General features: G+C 46.4%; 1 protein-coding gene across 5 annotated transcripts in view; it reads right to left on the bottom strand.

The window, feature by feature from the left end:
• The window catches only part of LOC119954069 (rho GTPase-activating protein 27-like), a 242032-nt gene that overhangs the window by 32744 nt on the left and 193907 nt on the right, over positions 1–15381 (bottom strand). For all 5 annotated transcript variants that reach the window (XM_038778892.1, XM_038778894.1, XM_038778893.1 and 2 more), the window contains 3 exons: positions 11353–11440; positions 8505–8609; positions 5320–5418 (listed from right to left, as the gene is read on the bottom strand). In XM_038778892.1, coding sequence (XP_038634820.1) covers positions 5320–5418; positions 8505–8609; positions 11353–11440 — 292 coding nt within the window. The remainder of the gene's footprint in view (positions 1–5319; positions 5419–8504; positions 8610–11352; positions 11441–15381) is intronic.

Here is a 15381-nt window from a genome sequence, read left to right as displayed (position 1 = left end):
TGCCGCATCGGTTATTCGGCCCAACCAGGCCATAACCAGTATTTATGCTCCACTTCAGCCTCCTTCTATCTTTCCTCTTCAAGATCTCCCATTGCAAACACTTATTTCCTTCTTCAATCACTTATCTTGTTTTCCCTTAAATACATTGATACGCTTCACTTCAACCGTTCCGTGTGGTAGTGAGTTCCAAATTCTCACCATTCTCTGTTGAATGATGGGGGCTGGGTTTTACATGCCATGGCAAGTGGGTTCCTCACCAGGAAGGCACGGAAAATAGTGTCGGTTCCCATCCCACAACCTACCCGTCCAACCAAAGTTCACCCCCCATAATACAGAGCAGTGAGGGGGGTGGGGGGTAGTGAGATGCTGGCAGGTGAAAAATGCCCAATGTAGTAAAATCGACAATTAAAGGTCTATTAGGGCTTGTTATCAAGCCTATTGACCGTGACAATAAGCTTCCCGTGAGAGCAGCAGGATGGGATTGGGGTGGCTGATTTAAAAAAATATATTTTGATTGGCATTGCATTCATTTGTAACAACATTTCCAGAATACAAAATGTAAGAAAGAAACAGGTATGAATCCATAGGAAGGGGTGGCTGATTTTTAACTGAAATGTTTAAAGTGCAGGAGAGAAGGGAAGAGATGCTCACTGGGGTCTGCCGCTCTGTGGGGAAGCCCCCCTCCTTACATTGAAATTCCCCCTTCCTTCTTACCCACTCCCTCTCTTAAACCCAATCCCTCCCAACTCCCCTCTCCCTAATCAACCCAAACCCTCCTGGTGCAAGACTCTGGGCAGATCTGCTCCGGGGTTCTGAGGCACTGGGGGTCACTTCACCAGCAGTGACCACTAATGCTTTCCTGGCAATACCTGGACTGATGGAGTTGTTGGCCAATTGGATTGGCCAGCAACTCCCCAATGAGGAGCAGAGGTACCCATTAATCACCCCCACACCGATGTGGTTTCCAGGCAGGGGGGTGTGTGGGGATGCGTCGTCAGTCCTTGCCGTATTATTCCACCCGCGGTTTCTTCTGAATTGGATTTCTTAGTGACTACCTTATACTGATGGCCTCCAGTTACATTTTCCCAAAGAGGAAACATTCTCTCTCTTTCTCTTCTCACTCTATTTTAAATACCTGTATTAGGTCACTCATTGGCCTTCTTTTCACTAAAGAAAAGGGTCAGTTGTCCACCCTTCCTGATATGTATATCTGCTTATTCTAATATCATCCTTGTAAATCTTCTCTGCACCCTCTCCAGTCTCTTTATTTCTTTTTATAATATGGTGACCAGAACACTACACAGCTATCAAGCCTGTGTGGTCTAACCAAGGTTCGATAAAAGTTTGGCATAACTTCCCTACTATTCACTTCATACCTCCGGAGAGATGTCGGAGTGCAAAACAATAGGGCAGTAATTGTTGGGGACTTCAACTACGCTAATATCAATTGCAATACAAACAGTGTGAAGGGCACAGAGGGGCAAAATTCTTGGACTGTTTAAGATAACTTTTTTAGCCAACACGTAACAAGGCCAATGAGAAGGGACGCAATTCTAGGTTCAGTCTTAGGAAATTAAGCTGGGCAAGTAGATGGAGTAGTAGTGGGGGACCATTTTGGAGATAGTGACCATAATATAGTTAGATTTAGTATAATTATAGAAAGGGGCAACGAAAGAAGAATGGTAAAAGTTCTAAATAAATTCGGGAAGACAATTTTACAAAGTCGAGAGATGAGCTGACAAGCAGGGACTGAATACAGCTACCAGAAGGAAACACGGTCAAAGCAGCGGGAGGCGTTCAAAGGCAAACTTTTATGGACAGTGTAGACATATCCCCACAAACAAATCTAGAATCCACTGGTTATCCATGTCAATGCAGGCCAGGAGAAAGTAAAGAGAAATCTTATGACAGTTACAAAACACTTAATACTCTAAAAAGCCTAGAATATAGAAAGTACAGGGGTGAAATAAAAATGGAAATTAGGAGAGCAAAGCGAGGATATGAAAAATTATTGGTAGGTTAAACCAAAAAAATCCTAAGATGTTTTACCAATACATCAAGAGGAAGAGAATAACTAGGACAAGGTAGGCAACGGATTGCTCTATCGGCTGGATCCTCCGCTCTGCCGGCAGCACACCCGCACCAGCTAATTTCCCAATGGTGTGGGGTGGCCATAATGAGAAATCCCACTGGCCAGCTGCCGGAATGGAGGATTCCGCTGCCGGCGATGATACACTGCACATGAAAACGCGGCTGGCGGACCGAAGAATCTCATCCAGGGCCTATCAGAGATGTACATGATAACTTGTGGGTTAATTCAGAAGCTGAGGGTGGCACAGTGGTTAACACTGCTGTCTCACAGCATCAGGGACCCGGGCTCAATTCTGGCCTCAGGTGGAGTTGCACTTTCTCCCTGTGTCTGCGTGGGTTTCCTCTGGGTGCTTCTGTTTCCTCCCACAGTCCAAAGATATGTAGACCAGGCGGATTGGTCATGATAAAGAAATTGCCCCTTAGTGTCTAAGAATGAGCGAGGGGGTTGGTTGGCACAGACTCAATGGGCCGAATGACCTGCTTCTGTATGGAATGATTTTATGTGGGCAGGGTTCTCAATGAGTACTTTGTCATTGTCTTCACTAAGGAGAGGAATGATTCAGGCATTCTAGTTAAAGGGGAAGAGCGTGAAACATTAGATACAATAAGTATAGTGAGGGAGGAAATACTAGAGGGATTGGCATGCTTGAAGGTGGATAAATTAACAGAGCCAGATGAATTGTATCTCAGGCTGTTGAAGGAAGACAGGCAGGAATTAACGGATGCTCTGAGAATCATTTCCAAGTCCTCAGTGGATACTGGTGAGGAAACGGAGGATTAGAGGTCTGCAAACATTGTAACATTATTTTAAAATGGTGCGAGGGATAGGCCTGATAACTATAGGCCAGTCAGTCTGACTTTGGTGTTGGGCACATCAGTGTAAAAAACTCTGAGACAAGATAAACTGTCACTTAGAAAGGCACGGATTTATGAGGAATAATCAGCATGGTCTTGTTCGGAAAAGATTCTAACTTAATAGAATTTTCTGAGGAAATAACAAGGAGGATTGTTAAGGGTAGTACAGTGGATATGGTCTACAAGGATTTCAGTAAGGCACATGACATAGCAAACTAGTGAGCAGTCTCATGAAAGATGGGGGAGGTGGCAGGTTGGATCCCAAAATTGGCTAAGTGACAGGAAACAAAGGGTGGATGTTTTTACACAGGGCTCAGTGCTGGGGCCCTTGCTGTTTGTTGTTTATTAGTAATTTAGACTTAAGTGTGGGTGGCATGATTGGGAAATTTGCAGATGACAAAAAAATTGGCAGAGTAATTGATAGCGAAGAGGATAGCTGTTGGCACAAGAATGATATCAATGGTTCGGTTGAGTGGGCAAAGAAGTGGCAAATAGAATTCAGTCCTGAAAAGTGTGAGGCATCGCATTCAGGGAGGGCAAACAAAGCAAGAGAATACTCAATAAATGGGAAGATATTGAGAGGAGTAGAGGAAGTGAGAGACCTTGGAGTGCATGTCCACAGATCATTGAAGGTAGCAGGGCAGGTGGCAAGAAAGCATATGGAAAAGACTCTCCTTTATTGGCGGAGGTATTACATATAAAATCAGAGATGTAGTGATGGAACTGTAGAAGATTCTGGTTAAACCACAGCTGGGATTTTGTGTTCAGTTCTGGTCACCACATTATAGGAAGGACATCATTTCTCCAGAGATAGTGAAGAGGAGATTCACAAGAATGTTGCCAGAGCTTGAAAATTGCAGCTATGAGGAGAGATTGGATAAGCTAGAGTTATTTTCCGTTGAACAGCGGAGGTTAAGGGTTGACCCAATTGAGGTGTACAAAATTATGAGATGTAGATGGGAAAGATTTGTTTCTCCTAGCCGAGGGGTCAATTACCAGGGAGCAGAGATTTAAGCTATTGGTAGAATGATTAGACGGGACATGAGGAAAGTTTTTTTCACTCAGAGGGTAGTGAGAGCCTGGAATTCACTGCCTAACTTGATGGTTGAGGCTGGAACACTCAACTCTTTTTTAAAATAAATTTAGAGTACCCAATTAATTTTTTCCAATTAAGGGGCAATTTAGTGTGGCCAATCCACCTAGCCTGCACATCTTTGGGTTGTGGGGAACAAATCCACACTAACACGGGGAGTATGTGCAAACTCCACATGGACAGTGACCCAGAGCCGGGATCAAACCTGGGACCTCAGCATCGTGAGGCAGGAGTACGAACCACTGCGCTGCCGTGCTGCCCCTCACTCAACTCATTTAAAAGGTACTTGGACCTCCATCTAAAGTGTTATAACCTGCAAGGCTATGGACCAGGTACTGGAAAATTGGATTAAAATGAAGGTTAGTTTCTATTTTCAGTCTCTTGGCTAGCGCAGACACGATAGGCTAAATAAAGCCAAGTTCTAGAAGAGGGCTATTCTGAGAGATATCTAAGGATGGATGACATATGCAAGTCTTGCTAGCAGCGCCATACCCTAAGAATTAATCATAAAGCCATCCCAATTATGCAAATTTGGAAAATCTAGATGTCAGCCTGGAAAGAGGCTTTTCCAATTTTATCGAGTTATTGAACGCAATCAAGATTTTCTAAACTGTAGCCTTAACAACCAGCAGGCAGCTTATCAGAGCTTCTGGAAAAACAGTCAACGGCACAGGTCAGATTTTTTCTAACATTTGAAATGGAAAGAGCGTCGTCTGGGATTGGCCTCGAGACCAACCACCCGTCAATGAAGTGGCATGACACACGAGCACCCTTCCCATAGCCTGCATCGTAGAGCAGTTGGGAGGAAGGACGGGGGCGGCCTTAATTGGCAGGACCCTGGGAAGGCAGGATGCGAGATACATTTCTGAACAAGTAACTACACATCAGGTGGGATTTCACCCCCCCCCCCCCCCCCAACACACACACACACCCCACCACCCCCAGCAGGCGACATGTTTTGCACCGGCGAAGACGTCCTGCAATTGGCTGGTAGCTGGACTGGAACTGTGAATGGGGTTTCCCGTTGTCTGCGCACTCTGCCGCTCAGGAACCTACAGCAGGCGGTCTCAATTGGCGGGACCGGAATACCCTGCTGACGGGAATGGCCGGAAAACCACACCCGATTGTCGTAATAATTTTAGGAGTTGTTGAAGAGTGTAAAAGACGTTTTCTTATGGTTTGAAGACAGTTTTACTGCAGGCGAATGTTCTCTGTCTGCAATACAATGCCCCCTGTCAATCACATGTAAAAGATGTCTTGCTTCAGTTTTAGTTACGTACCTGAAAATTGATACTCTCATTGATCATCTTGTACCAATCCCCGATGACAGACTCTGTATCGTACTGTATGAGATACTCTGAACCTCTTCGGGTTTTCAACTGAAAACAAAAGTATGCACTGTTACTATCCTGAGTGTATGAAGCTGAGAAAACAGTCTGGAGGTAATAGAGGCATTACTTTAGGTTGAATGCAATAGTTCAGCAGGGGAAAATTCTTTGGGTTTCCACACCTGATCACTGGGAAGTATCTCAGACTGGGTTCAGCTGTGAATCATTCCCCACAGAATTGAGTCGCCCAATAACCATCCTCGCTCACACAGTGAGAGCAGTCAGTTGGATAAGGTACTGGACAACCATAAAAGCCGTTTCCAGAACCTTTCAAACAAACAGAGAAAATAGCCTTGGAACAAATAAACTGGGGCAATCGTGCCATTTATCTGCAAGAGTACATGACTAAAATTATGGAGATGGTTTTATTTATACTTCTGTGGGAAATATATTGGTTCCGATATATGTCAAGATGTTGCATTTCATGTCCAGGGGAGACCAGAATAAAAAGGCACGAGGGTAGACTCACTGGACCTGCAATCTCTACCATACATAGCAGAGAGAGCAGAGGCAGCATTGAAGTGTTGTAGCTATGTCTCTAACTGGTTCTCAAGTGAGTGTACCCTCATGGGAGAAAATAATTTGATGTACATTTTGCCTTTCGTCCACAGAACAGGTCACAGAACATTGGGGGGAGGGGGGATTATCCGCCCCTATTTTTGGAAGGCAGGATCGGTGGAGAGCACAAAGAAGAGTGCAGGTGTCCCAAAACGGCTTTTACCCTGTCAGGGTTTCCCCGATCAATTGACTCTGCCAATGACATGACAAGAATCCTGACTTGTAAGCTGGGAAATTAATTTGCCTCAATTTAAATATCATTATCAGGCCTTTACGCCTGACAGTCCCCCCACATTAAATTGTCCATTCATATCGGTCAACGTGAATCATGACAGGTCTCCCACGATGTGCACCTGGTTGGCAGAATCCGCTACAGGCAGATATGTGGGTACAGCCCCCGGGGAGAGAGGGTCATGCCCAGGCAGTACCCCAGCACTGCCCCCTGGCACTGCTCAGAAAACGCAGTGCCAGGGGGCAGTGTCAGGGAGGGGAAGGTGGAGAATTCCATAGTGTGGGGATGTGGTGAGAGGGGTGTCGTTCTATGGCGAGGGGGATGTCTCCATTTCTATTTGGGGTAACCCGATCTTCTAATAGGTTAAGTTGCTGGCGGGGCAGGTTCCAACGGCATAATGTCATGGAACCCGCCTCTTCATTATTCATTCCGGCAAAGAGTTTAAAAATATGGCGGGGAAACATGGCAACAGGCTACCCTCTACATTTCCCGCCAAGATGACACCTGGACAAAACAAAATGGGTAAATTCCACCCATTGTGTGGAGTTTTGCTGATTGTCAACAAGTCCTGGTCACTGGGGCTAAATGAGGAAGTGACCCTGCCTCGGTGAACGGCAGAATCTGGGATGGTATGGTGCTGCTACCGGCCAATTAAGAAGTCAGCGCCAGAGTTGCCATCCAATTACGGACAGTGCTCTGTCCTAAGATCTACCAGCACCATCAGTGGCCCAGCAGTGCCATCATAAGCAGTGGCCATTGCAAAGGTTGCAGACACAGAGAGAGGCACCTCAATGGCTGAGCGCTTTTGAAGGAATTTCAAATACATTGGGACAAAGCCTGGGTCAGGGGCATGTGGGAGCAGTGATGAGGTTATTGGCGGCCGTTGCTGTGAGGGCTGCCAGGGGGTCCCTCGCTGGGCCAGGTAACGGCCACAAAGGAGGGCACCCAATCTTCCCACACAGTGGCAGGCCCTCCCGACATGAACAAAATTCTCATGGTGACGGAACTCACCTTGTTTGGCCACGGAGTGCCTCAATCGGGCAGCTGAGCTGCCAAAGGTCCTGCTGCTGGCAAATGGCCTGGCCACAGGAAGACGTTGGGCTCTCTGTCCCCACCTTCCTTTGATATGCTGCTAGTCTTCCTGCCTCCCAGCCCATCCCCAAAGAGGCAGGAGAATTCAGCCCCAAGAGCTGGCTGAGATTTGCTCCTGCCATGCTGTGCAAGACAACCCGATAGAGAAATGGCAGCTGCTTTGCAAGATGAGCCACCTTCTTTTCCAGTCAGGTCAAGGGAATAGAAAAGCAAACATGTGCAGAGTGGGCTGCTGATTGGCAACATGTCCACTCGCAAAGGGAACTTTACTGAGAAGCGATGTGGCAAGTGCCGCATGCCTTTTTTTGACACGAGTGGACTAAATTTTAGGTTAGGGGGAGAGGGGGTGAGGCAGGGTTCCTGTGCCTCAGCTGAAAAGCGAGGGTGAGCCTTACAGCAATTTCAGACTTTTAGTTGGCTTGAGGTGGAATTTCTGCCTCCAATCAAATGACCTGCAGCTCTTTGGCCCATCAGCGTCACTGGGAGAGGTGGCCAGTGCTGGGACTGCAGGCCATAGAACTGCTCTTTTAACTTAGTCTGGGGCTCACCAGGTCTCGGCTAGCAGACCATATGGATGCAACTCTCGGGGGGAGAAATAAGAGCTGGGTGTTGTGGGAAATACTTTGGATAGGGCCTCTGATGGGCATTGGATGCCCCAACAGGAGACAACCCCTTGACATGGCCACCAAGGGATTCACTTGCTGTGGGCCTCCCTTAGTGTGGCAGTGGAGGTGGGAAAAGGGCCTGAATTGGCCACTTTTGTAAGGGCCTGATGCCCCCCCCACCACAAGTAAAATAGCCATGGGCCGGGCATAGTACCACATGCCCAATTTTGCACCTGTCACCCCACCTCACACCGGGGAATGGGGCGAGAGAAGAGGTCGTCAGGGGACACAAAATCCAGCCCAGTGCAACTTGTCAAACAGATTTCAAACTTCACAAACCTTTGCTGAAACATTTGCTTTTAATCAAAGGTCATTTTAGATTGCATTTCAGAGAGTAAAGTTTTATTTTTAGGTGGCAGTGTTAGATAAAGGTGTTTTGCCTTCAATTTGACAGGGGGAAAAAATCCATTTCAATCTTTTACTTTTCAAATTGTCCCTATTTTTCATTTACCTGATTGTTGGACAAATAGTTCAATGAAAACCGAGGATCATTTCTTTATCCCTTTTATATTAAAAGTGCATCTTCTCACCTCCAACACATTTTTTTTGCTCGACTTGTCCTTTGTTGCCCATCCGATATTTGCTCCTTTCAGTTCAACTGTATATTCAGGTGTGAATTGACCAGCTGCTTGTTTCTAAACAAAGAGGGCTTATGATATTAAAGAGGCTGAAGTTCAATTTCTAACATCCCATCAATTGTTTCTGTGCAATGAGATTGAACTCTCTTCAGGATGGTGCATTGCATTTATGAAAAAGAATGTGAATTTTAACACCGCCATATCCTAACTTGTGTGGGATGATTTAACAAGCCTTTTGACTCTCTGCCTATGGCGGCACAGTGGTTAGCACTGCTGCCTCACAGCACCCAGGGACCCGGGTTCGATTCCTGCCTTGGGTGACTGACTGTGTTGAGTTTGCACATTCTCCCCGTGTCTGCGTGGGTTTCCTTCGGATGCTCCGGTTTCCTACCACAGTCCAAAGAGTTAGGTGCATTGGCCATGCTAAATTGCTCCTTAGTGTCCAAAGATATGCACATTAGGTGCATTGGCCATGATTATTGTGCAGGACGATGAGGATTTGGTGGGTGTGTGGACCTAGTTGGAGTGCTCTTTTGGAAGGTCGGTGCAGATTCAATGGGCCGTGTGGCCTCCTTCTGCAGTGTAGGCATTCTATGGATCCTATAGAGTACTGCTGGATATCCCGGACCTGGGATGATCTGAGATGATTTCAAAAGGCTGTCTAAATTAAACAGTTCCTAATTGGGGATAATTTATCTCGTGGATAATGGCGTAAAGTGGATGACGTTGAATTGGCCAATGGGAGAGGAGAATTGTGTGTGGTATATAATGTTACAATGATAAAAACACTTATGTATCAAAGAGGAACTGGATATCAATGAGCCATTTCAGAAATAGGCAAAATCGGGTCTAAAATTAGTTCGCAATCTCCCATGCCTGATTGATCGCAGATGGACAGCATGGTGGCACAGTGGTAAGCACTGCTGCCTCACCAGCGCCAGTGACCCAGGTTCAATTCTGGCCTTGGGTGACTGTCTGTGTGGAGATTGCAAATTTTCCCCGTGGGTTTTCGCCAGTTTCCTCCAACAGTCCAAAGATCATCAGGTTAGCTGGATTGGCCATGATAAATTGTCCCTTAAGAGTCCAAAGATGTGAATGTTAGACAAGAATGGGGCAAGAGAGTGGGCTTGGGTAGGGTGCTCTTTCAGAGGGTCATTGCAGACTCAATGGGCCAAATGTCCTCCTTCTGTACTGTAGGGATTCCATCGAGTTGAGGATTGTAGGATCCTAATGTGTAATTGGACAGAACCGAAGTACAAGCTGCAATGGGAGTTGGAAGAATTTAACCAGCAGGGATCACCAGAGGCCACTGAAAAGAAGCCCAACGGCATTGAAAATGTTTTGTGTAGTCAGCTGGTATTCCTCTTTGATCCACAAACCACGCCCCCCCCCCCCCACCCCACCCCCAGCGGCCTCATGCAACACTTTGTCAACTCTAGACACAGACATGATGATCTCTCTAATCATTCATCCCACACCCGTATCAACTTCAGCTCATAAAAACTCTGCTTCCATACTCAATCTCACTGTAATTCTGATCACCCATTGCTACTATTGGCCCCTGTGGTCCCCAACGTCTCAGATTCCCACCTTCATGGTCAAATCCTTATTTCTCCACTTTCCTACAGCCCTGCAATCTACAACGTAAAATTTCTCGGATGGCCTTCCCATTGGATCTGCCCAAACTCCTCTGCAATTTTAGGCTTGGATGGGTGATGCCTGAGGCCAGCCCGCCTGCCCTTGCCCCAAATGAGGCCAACTATTGACAACTTAAAGCCTGTTTTCCACCCAGTCTCAATTTTCAGGCTGGTGGGAAAAGTTCTGGGTCGGAGGCGGGGGAAACATGAAAATAAACAGGGTTCAGGCCTCGGGCAGGAAGGGAGGCAGGTATCACCTACATCAGCAGCCTTATTTTAACATCGGGCACCTCCTTCTCCCCCATAAGGTCTGGCCCCTGTGGAGGCTCCCTCACCCCACCCTCTCCCTCCCCTACCGCCAGCCTCTCTATACCGACATCTCAACCACCCTCTGCCCATTCTCCTCGTCGCCCCGAGACCCCACATTAATCTGGTCCTGGACTCCCATGACCTCGGCTCCAGGGACTGCATGCAGTCCCAATCCTGTCCACTAGAGCTTCTGCAGGTTGCAGCGACTAGAGAGCTGCTGACTACTCTGATTGGCTGGCAGCTCTCTGAGGTGGAACTTCTCCCGAATGAGGGGTGAAAACCATGTCTCCACCCATTAAATTAAAAGCAAAAAACTGCAGATGCTGGAAATCTGAAATAAAAACAGGAAATGCTGGAATAATTTGGCAGGCCTGGCAGTTTCTGTGGTGGCAGAATCAGAGTTAGTATTTTGACTCTATATGACTCTACTTCATCCGAAGATGTCACACAGACTTGAAACGATAACTCTGTTTCTCTCTCCACAGATGCTGCCAGGCCTACTGAGTTTTTCCAGCATTTTCTGTTTTGACTCCGGCCAATCAACGTTTGTTGGAATGTGAAATGGCTGCTGGGCAGCCAGTATCCACAGGATGTGTTCTCCATTGAAGGGAAAACCTGCTATCCTATAAATCCTGGGCCATGTTACAGGTGCTCTGGAGAGGAAAGTTATTGTCATTGATGATCTAGATGCTGATATTGATGATGACAATGACACTTATGCACTGCTAATCAGGTGGGCTCCACAACAGCCAACTAATACCTTCCTTCAGATTACAGTCCAGGTGGTGAAGTTCAAAATGACCCCTATCAAATGCACTATCTCTTCAGTGATACACCCAATTAAATCTGGTTACCAGGCTTCCTGCAGACTGATTCTTTGGATCTTTATAAAACGTCAGAATTCCACCTTGCAGTACCGTCCATGAGGATCCCCAGTTCTTCCTAAAATAAAACACAAAGATCATTGTAGTTTGGGTGATATATCTAAACACATAGTATAAATGTGAAGCACAATTCTGATCAAGGAGGCAGGTTTTGAACAATTACATGAAGTGTTAGTCTCGGAGTGAACACCCCAGGAACCTCGATTTAAACGACTCCCGCCATACTTTGGGGGAAGAGAGATTTTGCTTCATCACTTGTTCAGTAAATTATGAATGTTATGAATGCACTGGAGTGCTGCTTGAGACTGCAATAGAGTGCTAAAGTTGGAGTTTGGAGACTGAGGGAATTTGGTGAGGATGGAGCAAGGTGATCCTTTCCTTTTCTACCTTTCCTCAGAAGGAAGACCGACATCTTTGGTAACATGTCCTAAACTAGAGGAAGTAAAAGGAATAATTTAAGGGTAAGTCATGTCAAGTCAGTGCGGCCATGTGGAATGCTCCTCTTGTGCGACGTGAGAAATCAGAGGCACTTCCAGCGTGCAGGATATGTCTCCAGCTGCAGCTACTCGAAATCTGCATTTCAGAGCTGGAGCAGCAACTGGAGTCACTGTGGAGCATCCTCAAGGATGAGACCTTCAAGAATAGCATGTACAGTGAGATGGTTACATTGCAGGTAAAAGAGTACACAGGCACAAAGAAAATGGTTGACTACCAGACAGAGCAAAACACTAGGCAGGTAGGACAGGAGTCCCCTTGATCTCTCACTCTCTCTGTTTTGGATATGTTGGGGGATGTGGTTTCTTAGAGGAATGCAGCAAGAACCAGGTCCATGCACAGGGCGGGGGAAGAAAGAATGGGAGAGCAATAGTGGATTTTACCATCAAAGGAACAGGTAGGCATTTCTGTGGCTGCAGGTGTGACACCAGGATGGTATTTTGTCTCCCAGGTGCCAAGGTCAAAGTTGTCACTGAGCAGCTGCAGAACATTCTGAAGGGAGAGGGTGAACCGTCAGAGGTTTTGGTCCATATCGGCACCAATAATGTAGGGAAGAAGAGGGATGAGGTCCTGAAAGCTGAACATAGAGATCTAGGAAATAAATTAGAAAGCAGGGTCTCAAAGGGAATAATCTCAGGATTTCCAGGTGCCAGACCCACTCCAATGGGGAACCACCAACACAAGGCAAAGGACCGTATTTCCCCACCTGCTGCTCCCTACACACAGGCATATTGATTGTTCTTGAGGTCTTGTCAGGGTTTATGATTTTCATGGGACCATACAATGTACTGTCATCTGATTTAAGCTTCAGTACAGCAGTGGTAGCTCTGCATTGGTGCCGTCCACTTGAATTACATTTCCCAGCTTTCACCCGAAGAAGAATGTTATGAGTTAGATTTTCCGAATCCTCATCTGCATCTTTGTGGCTTAAGCGCACATTGGGGAATGATGGGTTTCTATGGATTTTCGCACCCGTTCTCCTCTCTTCTCCAAAGCCGCTTTTTTGATCGCCCCACTCCTGGTCCACTCCATACAGCGCTGGGGGACCCACACTGGGAATCGTCGTCCAAGTGCCGCTGGAGCTCCGTAAAAGGGCCTAAAAGTCCGTTATCGGCGGGAGCTGCCAACCGTGCGACCTACCTAGGCATAGCCGCAACCGGAAGTTCCGGCTTTCTGGAGGATTTTCCAGCGTGCGCTAACGGCTTGCGAGAAATTGGAAAATCAATCTTTCTGGCGACTGTAACTTTGTGTAATTGACTGAAGTTCAAGTGGTTTACTAAAGGGATGAAACCCATTGGTATTTAGGAGAGTTGGAATGTATTAATTATTGTGGATAGGGTGCAGCTAATCATGTGATGTTGGTGATATTCAAAGGCGGATTTAGTCAAACAAATTAATTGCCAGCATTCAATTGCCAGGAATTACAAAATGGAAACATCCTGGTTACTCAAGAGTGAAAAATGCTTGGGTGGTATTTCCAGATCTTGAATGGATAGAATCCAAGTACCTGTGAACTGGGCATTCTTGAGGGTTCACTCTTAATGACAACATTATTCAGTTATACTGAGGAAAAGCAGCAATTCCCTACAAGCTTTTTGTTCACTAAATGTTACAGTAATCAAAGTTCAGCAATGAAATATTATACAGCAGGAATGTGGATTAAGGGATAGGTTTTATGGTTCAACAATCCTAGCACAGAGTTTCAAAACAAAGGTGGATATATCAGCTGTATGAGCACAAAGGTCAGTATCCTGATTTGCAGAGGACATGAATTTCCATCCATTGAAACCACATGTTATGTCCCCCTGCTAACCAAAATTACTAATATGCATTTCCTATTGCGTAAAGCTCTGTGCTGGGATACTAAAGTATAGAATTAAATCTTACAATCTACATAAAAATGCTGTTGTGTGATGATGGGCTGGATTGTCCCTCTTGAAGCAGGAAACAGAGGTGGGGAATATTTCCAGATGCCAGAGCCACTCCCTTGGGGAAACTGTCACTCAACGGTCGCATTCAAAGATGCAGGTCAGGTGGATTGGCCATGCTAAATTGTCCTTAGTGTCCAAAAGAGGACAAGCTACTGGGTTATGGGGATGGGAGGGGGGGGGGGGGGGGGCATGGGCTTAGGTATGGTGCTATTTCAGAGGGTCGGTGCGGACCTGATGGGCAGAATGGCCTCCTTCTGCACTGTAGGGATTCTATGATTCTACTGTGATTTTCATTTGTGCCTTCGTAATTGGCCTGGAAACAGCTTTGCCATCCAATTAAGGACGTTGGAGGCCCCTCAGAGCAGGAGAGCCAATTAGAGGCCTTCTCGCTTGAGAGCAGCAGGAAGTTGTCACGGAAGATAAGTAAGAGAGAGGGCATTTCAATATGGAGGTGCCCTTTTTCCAACTGTCTTACATCTTTGATTAAGAAATAGATTGAAAAGCTGGGGTGGAGTGTTGTGGTGGCAGTTGGGGACCCTTCCACAGGGTCACCTGCACTCTGACCGGCAAGTAGGACCTCTAGATGTTGCTCAGTGCGCTTATCTCCCAGCGGGCTGCTGGAAGCCCACGTCTGGACAACTAAACTGGCCTTCACTGACTGCAAAATCGGGAGAATGACCAGACAATTCCTTTAATTGGCCTTAATTGGGCTTTTAATGACTATGATTAGCTTCAGCCACATGTAAGTAGATAGCCCTGCTGGCCCTTACATCCCACTCCCCAAAACTGGCCCAGAGCTGGAATGGAGCTGAGAAACCAGCATGCTGCAGCTATTTTTAGCTCACGCCTGCCTCCAATCTCGTCCCCACCAAGCAACGTCATCCAGCCCATTATCATTCTGTCACATGAAACGCTCACTTCAATCTAAAATCATTTGGAGGGATCAAGGCAGTGATTATTGGGGTTGCTTGCCTTTCCCGTGAACCTTGACCCCAGTAGATGAATGGGAACACCACCACCTGCAATTCCTCAGCCGAACGCCACACTGCCCTAACTTGGAAATATATCGCTGTGCTTTCACAGTCACTGTGTCAAAATCCAGGAGCTCTCTCTTTACCAGCACTGTGGGTATATCTGCGCTGCATGGACTATGGAGGTTCAAGAAGGTGGCTCACCATCACCCTCTCAGGGGCAATTAGGGATGGGCAACAAATGCTGGCCTAGCCAACTACACCCCCATCCGGTGAAAGGATTAACAAATAAAGAGAGGAAATAACAGTTAACAGACAGTTTAGCTCTGTTGAGATCAGAATTCAGTATGGTGGTTAAGACAATGTTTGAGGCAAGTGCTATTCGGGTGCATATATTTCACTCTCCTTATGTTCAGTGGGATGAGTCATTGAGTTACTGATTTATTCACACCAGCAAGGTGCCAGGTTTGATCGGTTGCTAAGTAGCTAATCTCTGCTGGGTTCCCAATTCTGAACAATACCTTTACTCCCTTTTTGAAATGAAGAACATTGAATGAAGGCAGAATTGGGCTTGGCTCTGGTTACTCATATGGTCAAATAAT

The sequence above is a fragment of the Scyliorhinus canicula genome, chromosome 19 (genome assembly GCF_902713615.1).
Source record: "Scyliorhinus canicula chromosome 19, sScyCan1.1, whole genome shotgun sequence".
Taxonomy (NCBI): domain Eukaryota; kingdom Metazoa; phylum Chordata; class Chondrichthyes; order Carcharhiniformes; family Scyliorhinidae; genus Scyliorhinus; species Scyliorhinus canicula.
Note: the sequence above shows the minus strand (reverse complement) of the source record. Positions and strands in the feature narration are given on the sequence as shown.